General features: G+C 36.7%; 1 protein-coding gene across 4 annotated transcripts in view; it reads left to right on the plus strand.

Annotated features, from left to right (window-relative positions):
• LOC133529162 (zinc finger CCCH domain-containing protein 13) overlaps positions 1 to 14,273 on the plus strand; it is a 115,712-nt gene that overhangs the window by 60,212 nt on the left and 41,227 nt on the right. For all 4 annotated transcript variants that reach the window (XM_061866807.1, XM_061866808.1, XM_061866809.1 and 1 more), the window contains exon 4: positions 13,506 to 13,697. In XM_061866807.1, the coding sequence (XP_061722791.1) occupies positions 13,533 to 13,697 (165 nt within the window). In that variant the 5' untranslated portion in view covers positions 13,506 to 13,532. The remainder of the gene's footprint in view (positions 1 to 13,505; positions 13,698 to 14,273) is intronic.

The raw sequence follows: 14,273 nt of genomic DNA on the forward strand, positions 1-14,273 counted from the left end.
TGATGAAAATCAAACTCTAATATCCGTATTAGTAAAAGGAATTTGCATCGAACACACGATAAAAACATAATAGTCGATGTACGTATGTTCGCATCCATGATATAAAGGTAATTAAGCGGTGTTCCGCTCGTTTCCGACTTTCGTTTGAAGAACGGGTAAAAAGTGGCGGGTGTTTCTGCGTACATGATTCATCTATAATTTATATGGTTGTTGGAGATTCACTTTTACAGATTGGTTTGTAATGAACGTTATAACATTAATGTAATCGTCATTGTTGGAAATAAAATGTCAAAGTGGAATAGCATGGGACTGAATTGTGGCTTTCCTTGTTGACTGAGCAATACTAAGGTATCTTGGTTTTTAGTTTAGTAAGAGTTCACTTATGTATATTTATACATAGATCGTGTCATTCATGAAGGCGCGTGCATTGACTCGTATTGTTATGTCACTAACATGCTACGCTATGGAAGGTAGAGTTAAGGAACAGAATCTCCATATACCAGAAAGTGTCCGACAAAAAACCATAAATAGGTAGCGCTACAATACCTAGAATACTTGAGAAAAAATTTAATCATAGACAGCGCACTTCTCTCCGTCAATAACGCCTAGGTTCTTAGCTACTCTAGCGCTACTCTGGAGAGATTTGGAACTATTATTTATAGCTGACAGCTGGACACTTTTGCAATAGTTTGCCTATGGAGATTCTATTCCTTGCCTCTACCTTCCATAATGTGCGCGTTATCGTGGATGACACGAACTATATTATATATTTTACTACTTATGCAATCGTGTTTTGAAACAATCAGCTTTGATAATCTTACATAAACAGATGTTAAAATCATTTTGTGTTTCTTTATTTCCTATCTTAACAAGGAATCTGGGATGTTAAATCTTACAATAGTAATAAAGTACCTTAAGGTAGGCCTGTAGATAGGGTAGGTAATAGTAATAGTTATTTACGATACAAGTGCGGAAAATAGGAAATTCGCAACGAGTGGTGATTACAACACGACCGAAGACCTATTAGCACGTATATCGTACAACGTTTTACAGTACATATGGCCCTTTCCATTTTCGTCATAGGCACGGAAAGTGCGTATCCCCGCACCAGTGGAGAAAAGTAGTTTTAATTGGGTCGATGTTTGTTTGTTTAATGTTTCTTTCGCTAAATTTCTATAATATTTGGTGAACAGGTAGATAGACTTTCTTTTTCTGTACGAAATTTGACCGTTTGTCCTTTTTACTCGTTCTTGCACTGAGTTACATAAAAGTATGGTATTTTTGTATTTATCCTGCCCAGTATGACGAGCTCTTCAAACCAGCTTATGCTTATGCTTAGCTTATGTAAACGAATAAAAAAACGGCCCATTTAGATGTCGATGGAACATTATAAAGACAAATACAAAACACACAAAATTGGTTTCGAAGGGAAAGCTCCAATCAAACACCTTGTTTAATTTATAAACAGAAGTAAGTTAATACAATTTGGCTTATTTGGCTGAACTAAACTCCAGACAAATCCTCTCTCTCTAAAAACAAACATTATTCTAATATCTTAGGTATCCTACGATGTCGTACGTATCTCACGAACGGTAGGCGATACGTACAGCGATATCTACCAGTAAATTTGGTAATCACTTCTAATTAGGTGTTTTATACAACTTACATACTTGAAAATCTGTAGAACCACCGTGCGCGTGTGCGTTGCTCGCCTGACACATTGCTATGAATGAATAAGTTTTCAGCCGGCTTTTTCACTATGTTTTTCTTCTTTGTAGTAATTTTGCGTCGACTAGATAACTAATTTTCTTGGCCATTAATTACTGTCATTAGAAATGATAATTTGATTGGTGCTTTCCATAATTACTCTTGATTCTTGACTTGAATCTGTAATTCTAATATTTATCAAGCGATTTGTTTCAATTATTGTAGTATGCATTTGTTATAAGGATCGAACATTTACAAGAATTATACTTAAATAATTTTATGAAACATTACGTACTCGTATAAGTAAAATGTTTTTACCTAAACAAATTGTAAAAGATTTCTTTATACATTAAAATTAATTAATTACAAATGTAGGAAAAGTGCTCTGCTAACTGAAAATAAGGCAAGCCGGTGGGATTTCTATGGAAGCCCTTGTCTTATTTGGATCCTATTTTATGCCTTCAAACAGACTAAGAAATTTTAGTTCAAAAAAATCTTCTATATCTGCAATAGTTTATTATACGTATACTTGCATACTAGGACAGGTATTATGTGTCTAAATTATATGCATGTTTGTGGCTCACTCTTACTAACACAGAAAAGGCGTGGCAGAATGCTTTATTGCTATGAATGGTTCACATTATACGAGAATGCGGACGGAAGGTTGTTTCTTCTGACGCCTATTGGAAATTATGCTAATCGTGTGCGGCCTGATCTATTTCCAGTGTCAATGCGGCATGGTAATTCCTTATTGGGTTTAGATTCCTACTACAATGCTATATTTTTTACGTTGCTGAAAGGCTTCCCAACACACAACTAAGGCGAAACAATGACTCCATAGAGCGTCTAGTGGTGCAGGATAGAGCAAACGGAACTAGACCGCGTAAACGGCTACCTATGCAATGGACTGACCAAATCAAACAGCTATGGAAAATGGCGAGAAATCCCACTATAACGTGCATATTACGATCCGGTATGACTACCTGACCCTCCCAAAACAGCGGAATAATATGTCAGTTTGAGACGTTATCGCCATTTAATACGTACTATAATTTAATCGTTGTCGCGATTTTGTCAGTAGAATATAGTAAAATAGTCGTTCATTGTCCAGCAATTTTTGGTTAGCTTTAACGTATACTAGTTTACCCGTTTTTCTATCATTTGTTGTTACTTCTGGTGTGATCTGATCGATGACTAACGACGCATCGAATATATAAGACTTAATCTTTAGCCAAATATCTGAGGAACCTGCCGCCAACATCGAATAATCGAAAATCGTTGTCTGCCTCTATCATTCTTACATATTCGAACGAAAGAGAGACAGATAACGTCTTTCGATTTTTCGATGTTAGCGGTAGGCCCTCTGGCACTCTGCGCACCCAACATGAAACAGAGCACGAACGCGGTGACAGAAAAACCCGGGTTACGGGCCCGTTACATCGCCACCGTTACCTTCGTAACGGTTACGTAACACGGTACAACCTTCGATAATTATTCATGCCACTGGATTTGCACTATGACTGCTAGTACGATCCCGTTACGTGTACAAACATAACACATGCGCAGAACGTAGAAGTTAGTGGTAAATAAAAATCATATAATACACACAGACATACAAGAATAGAAGGAGAAAAAAACAAACAGATAATTTAAACACAAGAACAGCATACATTATAAAAGCGGTGTGACTTTTATATGGATTTTATTTAAAAATAAAGTATAAAATAGAAACCGTATCTAAGCGCCTACCAATATTAACGTAAATTCCTATGGTATCTATTCTAATAAAGAAAAAATATTGTTGCGAATTTAAGGAAACTGGGCCTAATTTCAACAAAGCCTTACAGCCCGATGCGAAGAATGATTAAGACACGTTTAAGATCTTGGAAATATCTCTAAAAGATCGATAACTGAATGACATGTCTAAATTGACGTTTATTTCGATTCCGCTGTGGTCCCAATAAGATCTATCTACGATATTTCTAACGTCAAAGTGACATTAGTGAATCGTATCTGTCAATTATACGACATCTAAATGAATCATCTAAATGATGATACAAACGATAGCTAAATGAGAACTTATCTAAACCAGAACTTATTGTTATCGTATCTCATTCATCGAATCGGGCCGTTAGTTTCAACTCGACGTTGGAAAAAGTTAAGACAGCTTTTTTTAACTAGGCTAGTACCCATGACTGTCAGCCCTATCCAATTATGGATACCACAACTGTCAACTTTTCCAACAACAATGTGCCTAATTTGACAGCTGTGGCTCAACGGCGCCGGTCACTGACGTGCCATACCTGTCACTGTTCATTACCCCCGCGGTTTGTGAGGCGTTCGCCGAGTTACGCATTGCGATCGACAGGCATTTATTAATGCGCACTGACAATAATCAATGTTACACGACGAATTCTAGTACATTCTGTTGTGTTTATGGAATTAAGTTTTTTGGTTAAAGACTGACGGGTTTTTATTGAGGATTGGAGCTTACGGTTTAGTGAAGTTATTATGAGTAGCATAGTATTTACTTAATTGCATTCCAAATTATTTAAAGAAGGTAAATTATTAGCTATATAAATCAATTATTTGTATTTTCCCTTTTTAAATACTTAGGGCCACTTGCGTCATGTCACTAACCCGGGGTTATCCGGTTAAACCTGGAGTTACCGTGGTTACCTCTACAATTTGACACTGGGTTAATGGTTTAACCGGGTTAGTGGGATGGTGCAAGTGGCGCTTACTAAACTTAATAGTTACAAATCAAGAATTTAAAAAATAGTCTGATTGTTGTCGATAACATTCCATGTTTAGATGAATCCAAGCCTTTTTAGGTTGTAGAACATTAAGTTATACATACTTACGCATAAAACTGAAAACATTATTCTTAATTCTCGTAAAAAAATTAAAAATATGCTATCAGCGATTTGCACTAACGGCCTCAAATATGAAACATTGTTAATGAGAAATCACAGACTACTACCACAAAGATATGGCTTACTTTATTAGACTTTACAAATATTATAACAATGGAACACAAAGAGCCATAACGAAATAAAAGCGAGATTGAGGCCATCGGGTGTTTGCGGTTCTCAGTCGCAGGCTTTGTACGGTCAGTCTGTGAACCATGGCCTTGCTCTTAAAGACGTATTTTACTTGGTATCTCAAATAAATACAAATATCTGGTGATCGAGCAAGCTCGTGACCGGATTGTTATAAACTTGATAATGACTAAAACATTTGTTGCCGTTTACCTATATTCTTGCTTCAACTTAAAAACATTCCTGTAACGAAATCTTGGAAGGACACGGTGCTATGGAAACTTGTATTACTCTAGAGGTGTCAAATATATTTTCCTGGACTTAACATGTCTATTAAAGTACCTATTGCCCTTATCATTAACAGAGAATATCCTTTTGTACTGTAAATTGACTTAATTATTCGTAACGCTGACAATTTAAAGTTACTGAGCTGAAAGGAATCGGAACAATCGATGCCTTATCTTTAGAGCCATGGATTATTTCGATCCCTTTCTTATTAAGCCTAAGTATGGATAAGGAAAAGTAAGACAGCGATGCTGAAGGGTGCCCAACTGTCACACACAGTCAGGTCATCATAGCGGACTGGAAGAACCATGAAACAATACGTACACGAAACAAGTGTGTTAAAACACGTGACCCTTAAAGTGTCATCGTAAAACAGTACCACTAATGATCAGTGACACGTATGTAACGCACGGTACGGTGACCGTTAGCGCCGTTACAACACCGCCAGAACAATGAAATTACCCGTAAGCACGATTAGACACTAAACTGGGGCTTGCAACTAACTTTATTGCTTTTAGTTGCTTAATGCCTGAATATGCATGTTTAAATGTTTCGGTAATCTTGGAATTTTCTAAATGACGCAATTTTTTGCTAAATTCAACATTTTTCGAAAACGAGTGACAACGCAAACTATTTTTTCTAAAGCCGCGACTCTCTCCATGATTTTTTACTTACAATTAGTTGAGTCACTGCATTTTACTTTCGTTTGACATATTGGGGAAAGAGATAAACGGATAATTTTCATCTTGATACTTGATAGGACTGCTTTTGAAAAATATCTAATAAAAGTCTAGTGGTTTACAATGAAGAAATGCTAACCCATAATTTTGATCACACATGGGGATGATCGAAATAATTAGAAGTGCATATTACTTATAAGGTTGTGCTGTAATTTTTCCCTATCTACCTAAGTAAGTACAAGTACCTAGCAATCCTAGCATACATGATGATTATATTCTTACCTTTACGCTTAGTTGTATTTTCCCATAGTTGCAATTGCCCTTAATTACCTTACGTAATGTATTTACGACATTCACGTGGTAGTGAGGGATAGATATACCCTTAAGATATTATATTATGTTCGAACCAGCAGGTCTGTCATGAAGACGCTTTCCCTTGACTACGTTTCAACCAACCTGTGCACTTAACGTCGAATAAACCAATATTTACGATCCATCAAACATGACGTATTATTATTGCCTTCTCACTCTCTCCGTGACAATAACTGTTACGAAATGTCCACTATCAGTAATCAATTCCATGACAATTAATCATCTAATAGTACAATTATTCCGTGACATTCAATTCAGATACTACAAACGACCTTAGTAAGTAACCGATACAATTGAATTTAATTATCGAACAGGCACCATTAGAGACAGGTGAATAAAAAGATTAACAATATCCATAGAAAGTAACATTCCTCGAATTATTGTAGATACATTGCTATTACGAGAGGGTAGTAAATTAATCAAGATACATATCCACTCAAGGCTGCGTGCCTCGTTATTATTGTAAGTAGGTGTTGTAGATTTTCTCTTTATACATTTATGGTTTGTGCGTGTTAAAATTGTCACTTAGAACTCCGAAACGTAAAATTGGACTCGTTTGAAAGCTGTCACAACCACAAAATTATAATGAAAGGCATGAAGGCGAACATTTTAATTTAATAGCGCCTAATACTAAACAAGACAAATTATATAGGTATTTAAACGGCGCCATAATTCCATTTTGCTAACACTGTGAGAAAGTAAGGGTCACAGTCGCTTATTCGACCTGTACTTGACCTGTAGACTACCTGTCTTTATAAATTAATTGTCTCTAAAGACACCAACAGTAAGGTATTGTTGACTGTTACCTAATTCGTCTCAGTGAAAGTTTGTACTTTTGGCTGTCAATTAATAACAATACATAGGGCTCTGTTTCGAAAGGGAATGTGTTTTTTATTTAGATTAAAGTTAACTGTCTTGATTAGCTGTGCCATTGTTTCTTAACTTTCGGCGTTACGGTTGATTCGATTGCCATTCTTTCTTTTTGTAATATTGATGTCGAATTCTAGCATCAATTTCTAACACCACCTGTATATTTTATAAAAACGAGTAATTCGTGTATTTAGACATGGTTTTTGAACGGAAAAGGCACAAAAAAAATTAAAGACCCATATTAATAATAATAATTCAGCCTATATATGTCCCACTGCTGGGCACAGGCCACCTCTCATGCGCGAGAGGGCTCGGGCTATAGTCCCCTCGCTAGCCCGATGCGGATTGGCCCATATTAAAGATGTTGATATAAAACCATGTAGGCTGTAATGTGATTTATTGTAGGCTGTGATTAGTGTAGTAAAAAAAGAAATAAAAACGGCCAAGTCACGTGTACTTCAACTTTAACTTCAACATTTATTCAGCAAATAGGGCACTTTTACACGTCAACATGGAATTTACATTCAAGCAAAAACAAGCATATCAAAAATTATAAAATACAGTTAATTGAATTAAATTGTAGAGTTTGTGATGCAGTTAATGGGCTTGTAGAGTTAGGGCGTGTAGAGTAAGAAGCTTGGCTTTACATGACTTTTGGACAGTGCAAGCCATATGGATTCGTTTCGACAACATTTTACATGAAAATGTTTTTGGTGGGATTAATTTTAATAGTCTTGACGAAAACACTGATTTCGGTATATGTATTTATTGATCACCAAGGAGAAGCACGTTTAAACGTTAACTAAATTTAAAACTTATTACTTATATCGTAATCGTGGATACATCGATAATTATAAAGTCTACATTTAATGCTGTTGCGATTAATTGCATTACAAAATGATAGATTGAATGATGTTTAGTCGGCTAAAAATCATAGACCTTTAATTTTTGGTTATATTTATTACTTGTAAAAATTTGACATGTAAAAAATGCCCCTGTGGTCTATTTGCTGAATACATTTTTGAGGTTAGATACTAAGTACTCTATTTGTGTTACTTTGTTATGTTAGTTCATCCAATGAATACTACTTACTATAGACGTGACCTTTCTCAGAACAATGTGAGGATGTTGGCTATTAACAGTTTTCCGTGAACATGCACACTTCCGACAAAATCCTAAGTTCATTTACATTAAGTACACCCTTTACTTTTTATGTTGCTACATAAGTACTAGTCGCTCCGTATACCTCAAAAGATAAACAATATGTATACAATAATAACAATGCGATCAAGCAGCCAATGTTCTTTTAACGACAGAGACATGTGCAGATCATTATGAACAGTCACTTGTATAGCTCAGTACTGCTGCTGACTGTACCGACGTGTCCTAAGTTAAACCTAATGGTCGCACTGCACCACTCTGTGGTTTCAAAGCAACTTTCTTCCGCAAACGCTCCGACTCTGGAATAATCTTTGCTGAGGTTTTCACAAGAGACTACACTAATAGAGTTCTACAAATGCATTATTATTACACATTATCAAGGGTCGGAAAAACGCCCGTCGTTTTGAAAACATAACCCTTTCCCGTACAACGTGGATTACCTTATACCAATGTCAACGATTAAATATGCGGAATATGCCCCAATGACATCCGCAGAATGTGAAAGAAAATTTCGACTCATAAATGGGTCCTAAATTATGGTTATGTTTTCAAAATGGCGGGCGTTTTTCCGAGTCTTGCACATTATGTAATTTATGCATATAATGGCCATCCAATTTTGCGACCGTGTGCACATTTGTACAGGTTTTTAAAGTGTCTTCAACTTTCATGGAGTTGCAAGATTCCATGTGGCGGTGATATGGCGTAGTACTTAAGGCTTACCACCAGGCTTATTTGCTTGTTTGTCACCGACGTGGCATAAAGTTTTTGCCTTGACACGCAGTTCCTTCCTAACCATAATTAGACAAAAACTGACACTGCTAATCGCGAATTGTCTTCACATATAAACCTTACAATTATGACGCAAGAAAACACACAATGACATATTGTTGTACATATACACCGCTTATCATATATTTGCATATAATAGATAGGTACATCCTTAATTTGCGTTTGCATTGCCGGTTTTTTTTTCGTAGTACAGTAGGCGAAATATATTCACTCGAGATATAAAATTGAAGAAATTGGAACTTAAAATAAAATTACATAAGGTTCAAATTTCTTCAATATTTCCTCTTGAGTTATCAACTTCTTCCCGTCGTGTACTGATACCTATCGAGGGCCAAGTGTACGAAGTGTACAACTACCTACGTATGGGACCTACATACAAACCTGTACTTAGTATTGTGAAATCCGGCCATCAATTTATTGATGATCTTGATGAAAGTTCCATAATGTAGGACTATAGAGATGACGTTGCAGGTCAGAGGGCCTACCGCGAAAAACGAAAGACCAAATATCGTTATCTGCCACTCTTATGGGGAGGCAGAGAACGAAATTTCGTTTTTCGCGGTTCTCCGATAGTGTAGTATAATGGAAAACGAATGTCAAAATAAAATAAGAACTTCAAGCTTAAATTTGCTTAAATATGTAAATTTTTGTTTTAAGCCTGTATAATTTATTTTAATGGTTGAGGTTGGTCTCTATTAAGTAGTAGCTTTAACCCTTAGTTACTTACTAATGAATTATTTGTATTGAAACCATTAGTAAACAGTTTCTTTAAAAGTAAGTAACGTTAAGCATTCCTTACCTTAACCAGCTCACCTATTTTATGAATGAGCGACCGTTCGTTGAACATTTTTCGGATTATATGCGAACAGCATCCTTGTCAACTTTAACCTTATAGGGATGTGGCGAGACCGGCTGCTGGTATGTAGGCGATAGGGCTGTACCCAATAAAATGTTTACATAGTCGCATTAGATAAAGATGACATCGTTTAATGCGTATATAGAATTAAATAACATGCTTATATAAAACCATAACGAAGAAGTTGATTATTAATCTTCTTAGGGCCACTTGCATCATCCCACTAACCCGAGGTTAACCGGTTAAACCTGGAGTTACCATGGTTACCTGTACAATTTGAAACTGGGTTCAGGATTTCCCCAGATAGTGGGATGTTGCAAGAGGCGCTTAGGGCCACTTGCACCAATCCTGAGTTAGCCACTAACTCGGTGTTAACCATTAACCCAAGGATAAATTGTACTGGTACTCCGCGATTAACCGGTAAACTCCGAGTTAGTGGTTAACCCTGGATGGTTCAAGTGGCCCTTATTAGGTAATTTACCTTAATAGTGCCGTCTAAATGTTTATAATAGTCGTAAGTTTATTTCAAATTCAAAATATACCTATAGATTTCAAATGTGGAGGTTTAAACTTCCTTGCATTTAAAATGAGTGTGTGTAGAAAATGGACATTAAAAAAATTGTCATCATAATCATCATTTATTCACTAGATTCGCTAAACCTTCGCTAAAGATTCGCTACAAATGCTGTACATAATGAAAAAATCGTCGTCGCTTTAAATGATTACGCGCTTACCTGACCGGCTAACATGAGTTCCATTCTCGCGCGCTACTGCATAAGTACATCCTGCGCGACTTCTCAAGTATGGACTCGCGTCCGAGAACGCAACTCATGCTAGACGGTCTGAAGTTAGGATTAGATTTGAAATTGCCGATTCACACAGAATCGTAGGACATCCCTAGTAAACTAAGTATTGCAACGCGATGTCCGTTCATTTGACCGGTTTTTTACCCCACAGGTTAGGTTGGTGCGGCGTGCGGCTATGATGCGTTTTTGCGGACACATAGCTTTGCGAACAGCTAACTCGAGCGAAGTGGAGTTTATTTTCAAGCTACTCTACTTGCAGACGTGTTAACAGTATATATTATCATCATGACTAGTAATCGCACTGGCTGAGTCCGTCACTCATAATATACGTACGGGTACCATGAGCTTGTCACTGACCTAACTGCATAACTTACTTTCTAAATATCTCGCTTGCACTAATATGCCAGTACGAGCGAGATGCAAAAAATGTAAGTTAAGCACACGCTGGCGAATGGCAGTGTCATGTCAGGATCAAGCTCGTGGTAAGGCTACAGGAAGGGTTCGTCTCTTATCATTATAGGAACAAAAGGGTTTTAAAATCCCCTCTCGAGCGTAATGTGGATTGAGAACTTTACACGCACCAGAACAAAAAAGTAATCTTCGCAAATTATAAGCTACCTTTTCACTAAAATTTGCACAAATTTGTTCATAGTGGATCCAATTCAATTGCATGTTTTTATATTAGTACATTCATTTGTACCCTCTTTTATTTTGCAAAAAAGACTTTTTTTAGTTGATAAATAATATTAAACAATTTGCCTAAAAATTTTGCTAAAAATATATACCCACTTAGAAGTTCAAATGTAAATAACCATATTAATTTTAAATAAAATGAACTATTATTTGACAAAAGTTTAATTTGTTCTCGAACAATTCCGCTACTAAATTGTCTTAAGTGTTCCGTTCGATTTTTTTTACGTTTCACGTTCAAGTTCGCGTCGATATTTGGCAATTTTATTTGTTGTTCGAGTCTCAGTTGATCGCAGGGCAATAACACCTTAAAATTGGAGGTCGTTGCTTTTTACATCCTTTCCGTTATCTTGTATTATTTTGGTACCTGTGTGTAAAAGTAATTTTACAATAATAATAAATGTATAATGTATATGCGTTTGTTATTGTTTTAGCTTGATACGAAGGTAAAATATTATGCTAAACAAGTACGCATTCATTTCGAACACACCGTCTTATTTATCAATAGAACTCGAATCTCATTTATCATTATGGTCTGCCTTGAAACCCACTATTTAGAACTCATATAAAACGTATATGTACCTATACCTAAATATATAGGTTGTAAAAATGATACCTATAAAAGCAGCTCTTCAAATCTCCAATCTGCATGTGATTGGTTCTGCGCCGGCCAACACTTTCTGATCGACGGTCTATCGTCTGACTATGAAGTATACTATTTTTTAGCGCCATCTACCCTCCGTTCCACTTACTATACCAATATGCTCGACCCACATGATACATTTATGATTGGACAGTTTAAACCGCGGTATTTAGCCAAGCCTAACCTCACCAGTAATGCCTCTGGTCACCATTAGCAAAAACCGAATGGCCTGAATAGCGGAACTAATCCACATTCCGCCTCATAGCACTAACTGTAATAATTTAATCTATTGCAATATATTTTTTACGAGATTTGCAAGGATGATGGATTGGGTGTTTCATAAATTCGGAAATGTGGGGCGTGTCAGCGCTGAGATTTGTGGGCGATTCATTTTTTTTTAATTTAACACATTCAGTGCCAAGAACACGTTAGGTGTGTTAATGTTGTATTGGAAATGGGGCACTTGCCATTGAAAGTGTTGATTTATGTAATTTCTGTAGCGCAATTTATGCATGTCTTAATGTCAATTTTGTAAATGTGCATGTATTTGTGGTATTCTTTCGAAAAGAGGTAAAAAGTAAGCAACGGAACATACATACCTACATATTGCAGAATTACGGTCTTGTGTTGCTGCTCGTAATTTCAACGGAATCATAAAAATGCTTAATACATTTACGATTAACAAAAACGCGTTAACTTGCTTCCAAATTTCCATACGATTTAAATATTGTAACGCAATATTTCACATATTCAAATTTAGTAAATTAAAACAACCATAAAATGTGGCAATAGGCCCTGCATGTAGCAACCCTGCGTCCTCGTCAGCTCAGCTACTAAACCTATAAATCGAACACTAAGATCGCGGTCACGATTTGCACCATCTCATTCTTCATGAATAAATTATTACAAGTCTATTGGAAATTCTATCGCCCACATTCCTCCGCGTGCTGGCGATTTAAACAATTTCAACCAAGGTTGACCGAATGAAGCAAGCTGCGTGTGAAAATTAGTAATCGCTATAACAAATGCAAGTGTGTCCACTGCCCTTATTTTAGTTGCGCAAAATATAAACATTTGTCAACCGTGTAGTGCTTTCGAAGTGGAATATTAATTTATAGATACAAAGCGGGCGTTGAATTCAGAGTAAGCATTATGTGCGGTAGGTAGCGCGTTGAATAAAACATGGATAGAATATAACAATTTCTTATTTGTGGCAGGTCTACGCATTACTTCATCTTCCGGCATTACATGCCAAGTTTTACCATGTGGTCTCAATAACAAGCCTTTTTAAATTATACGTTTATGTTTCCAAGTATACGTACTTTAATTATAAAGCCATATTACTATGTGGCCTTTCATGTGTATTAGTTATAATATATCTATAATTATAGTTATATTAATTTTGGCTTTACGAGGCTGTTCTGCTCCTATCCATACCATTCCGGTCACTACGACTTAAAACCGTTGCTTAAATTGGCCCTAGATCACTCATTATTTATATCGTGGATTCTTTGTCACTCAGTCAAAAAACCAGCCTTTAGAAGTAGGACCCTATAACGCAGGCTTAAACAGCAAAATACCTAATGAATCTTTCTCTTGTTGCAGGACGCCAACAATGACATAGGCCCCAAGATGGCGCTACGACTGAAGAAGGACATAAAGAAAGCGTCGTACTACGTGTGGTTCCTGGGCGCGCAGGAGTCACGGGGGCTGCGGGGGGAGGAGTTCGCGTTACCAGCGGTTCAGCTGCTGGAAGAGCGGGCCAGGGAATTGGAGCCTTTTAAGGTTACACTACAGGTCAGTGAACATTTTAAAATTGTACGTCTGTGGGAAATGCATTGGACTTGAATGTGAGAAGAAGTAAAACACACTGACTTACTTGACTCAGCCTAAGGTGAAAAATAGCTCGTTATCTAATCATTGCCGATTGATTAATGATAATTGATATTGTAACGTTATAAGCTTTGATATTATAAGCTTTGGGTAAGATCTTTTGCTGAATTGCCTAATACGTACAAAGAGCTAATTGCCATAGGTTAGGAGTCTGGATGTCGTCAAAAAACCCGCTCCATTCACGCACAGCAGACAAAGTCAGTTAACAGCCAAGACTTTTTTACGTCATTTGGCACACCTGTTCTGGTGACATTCCGTTTGTTTGTTTTTTTTTGTTTACTTGTCACTACCATTGTCACTCCGGCAATAGAAAGTGATTTTCCTTTGAATATTCAGAACGTCACCCACGCGTCCGCGCGGGTCAGCTTGGCAAAAAGTTCAGTGAAAGTATGGTGTTCTAATTGTTTTATTATGTTGTAGGATCATGCAACTACCTTATGTAACAGTAGGGCCATTGTATTATGGACCTGTTTTGATTGA

This window comes from Cydia pomonella, chromosome 20 (assembly GCF_033807575.1).
Source record: "Cydia pomonella isolate Wapato2018A chromosome 20, ilCydPomo1, whole genome shotgun sequence".
In the NCBI taxonomy this organism is placed as follows: Eukaryota; Metazoa; Arthropoda; class Insecta; order Lepidoptera; family Tortricidae; genus Cydia; species Cydia pomonella.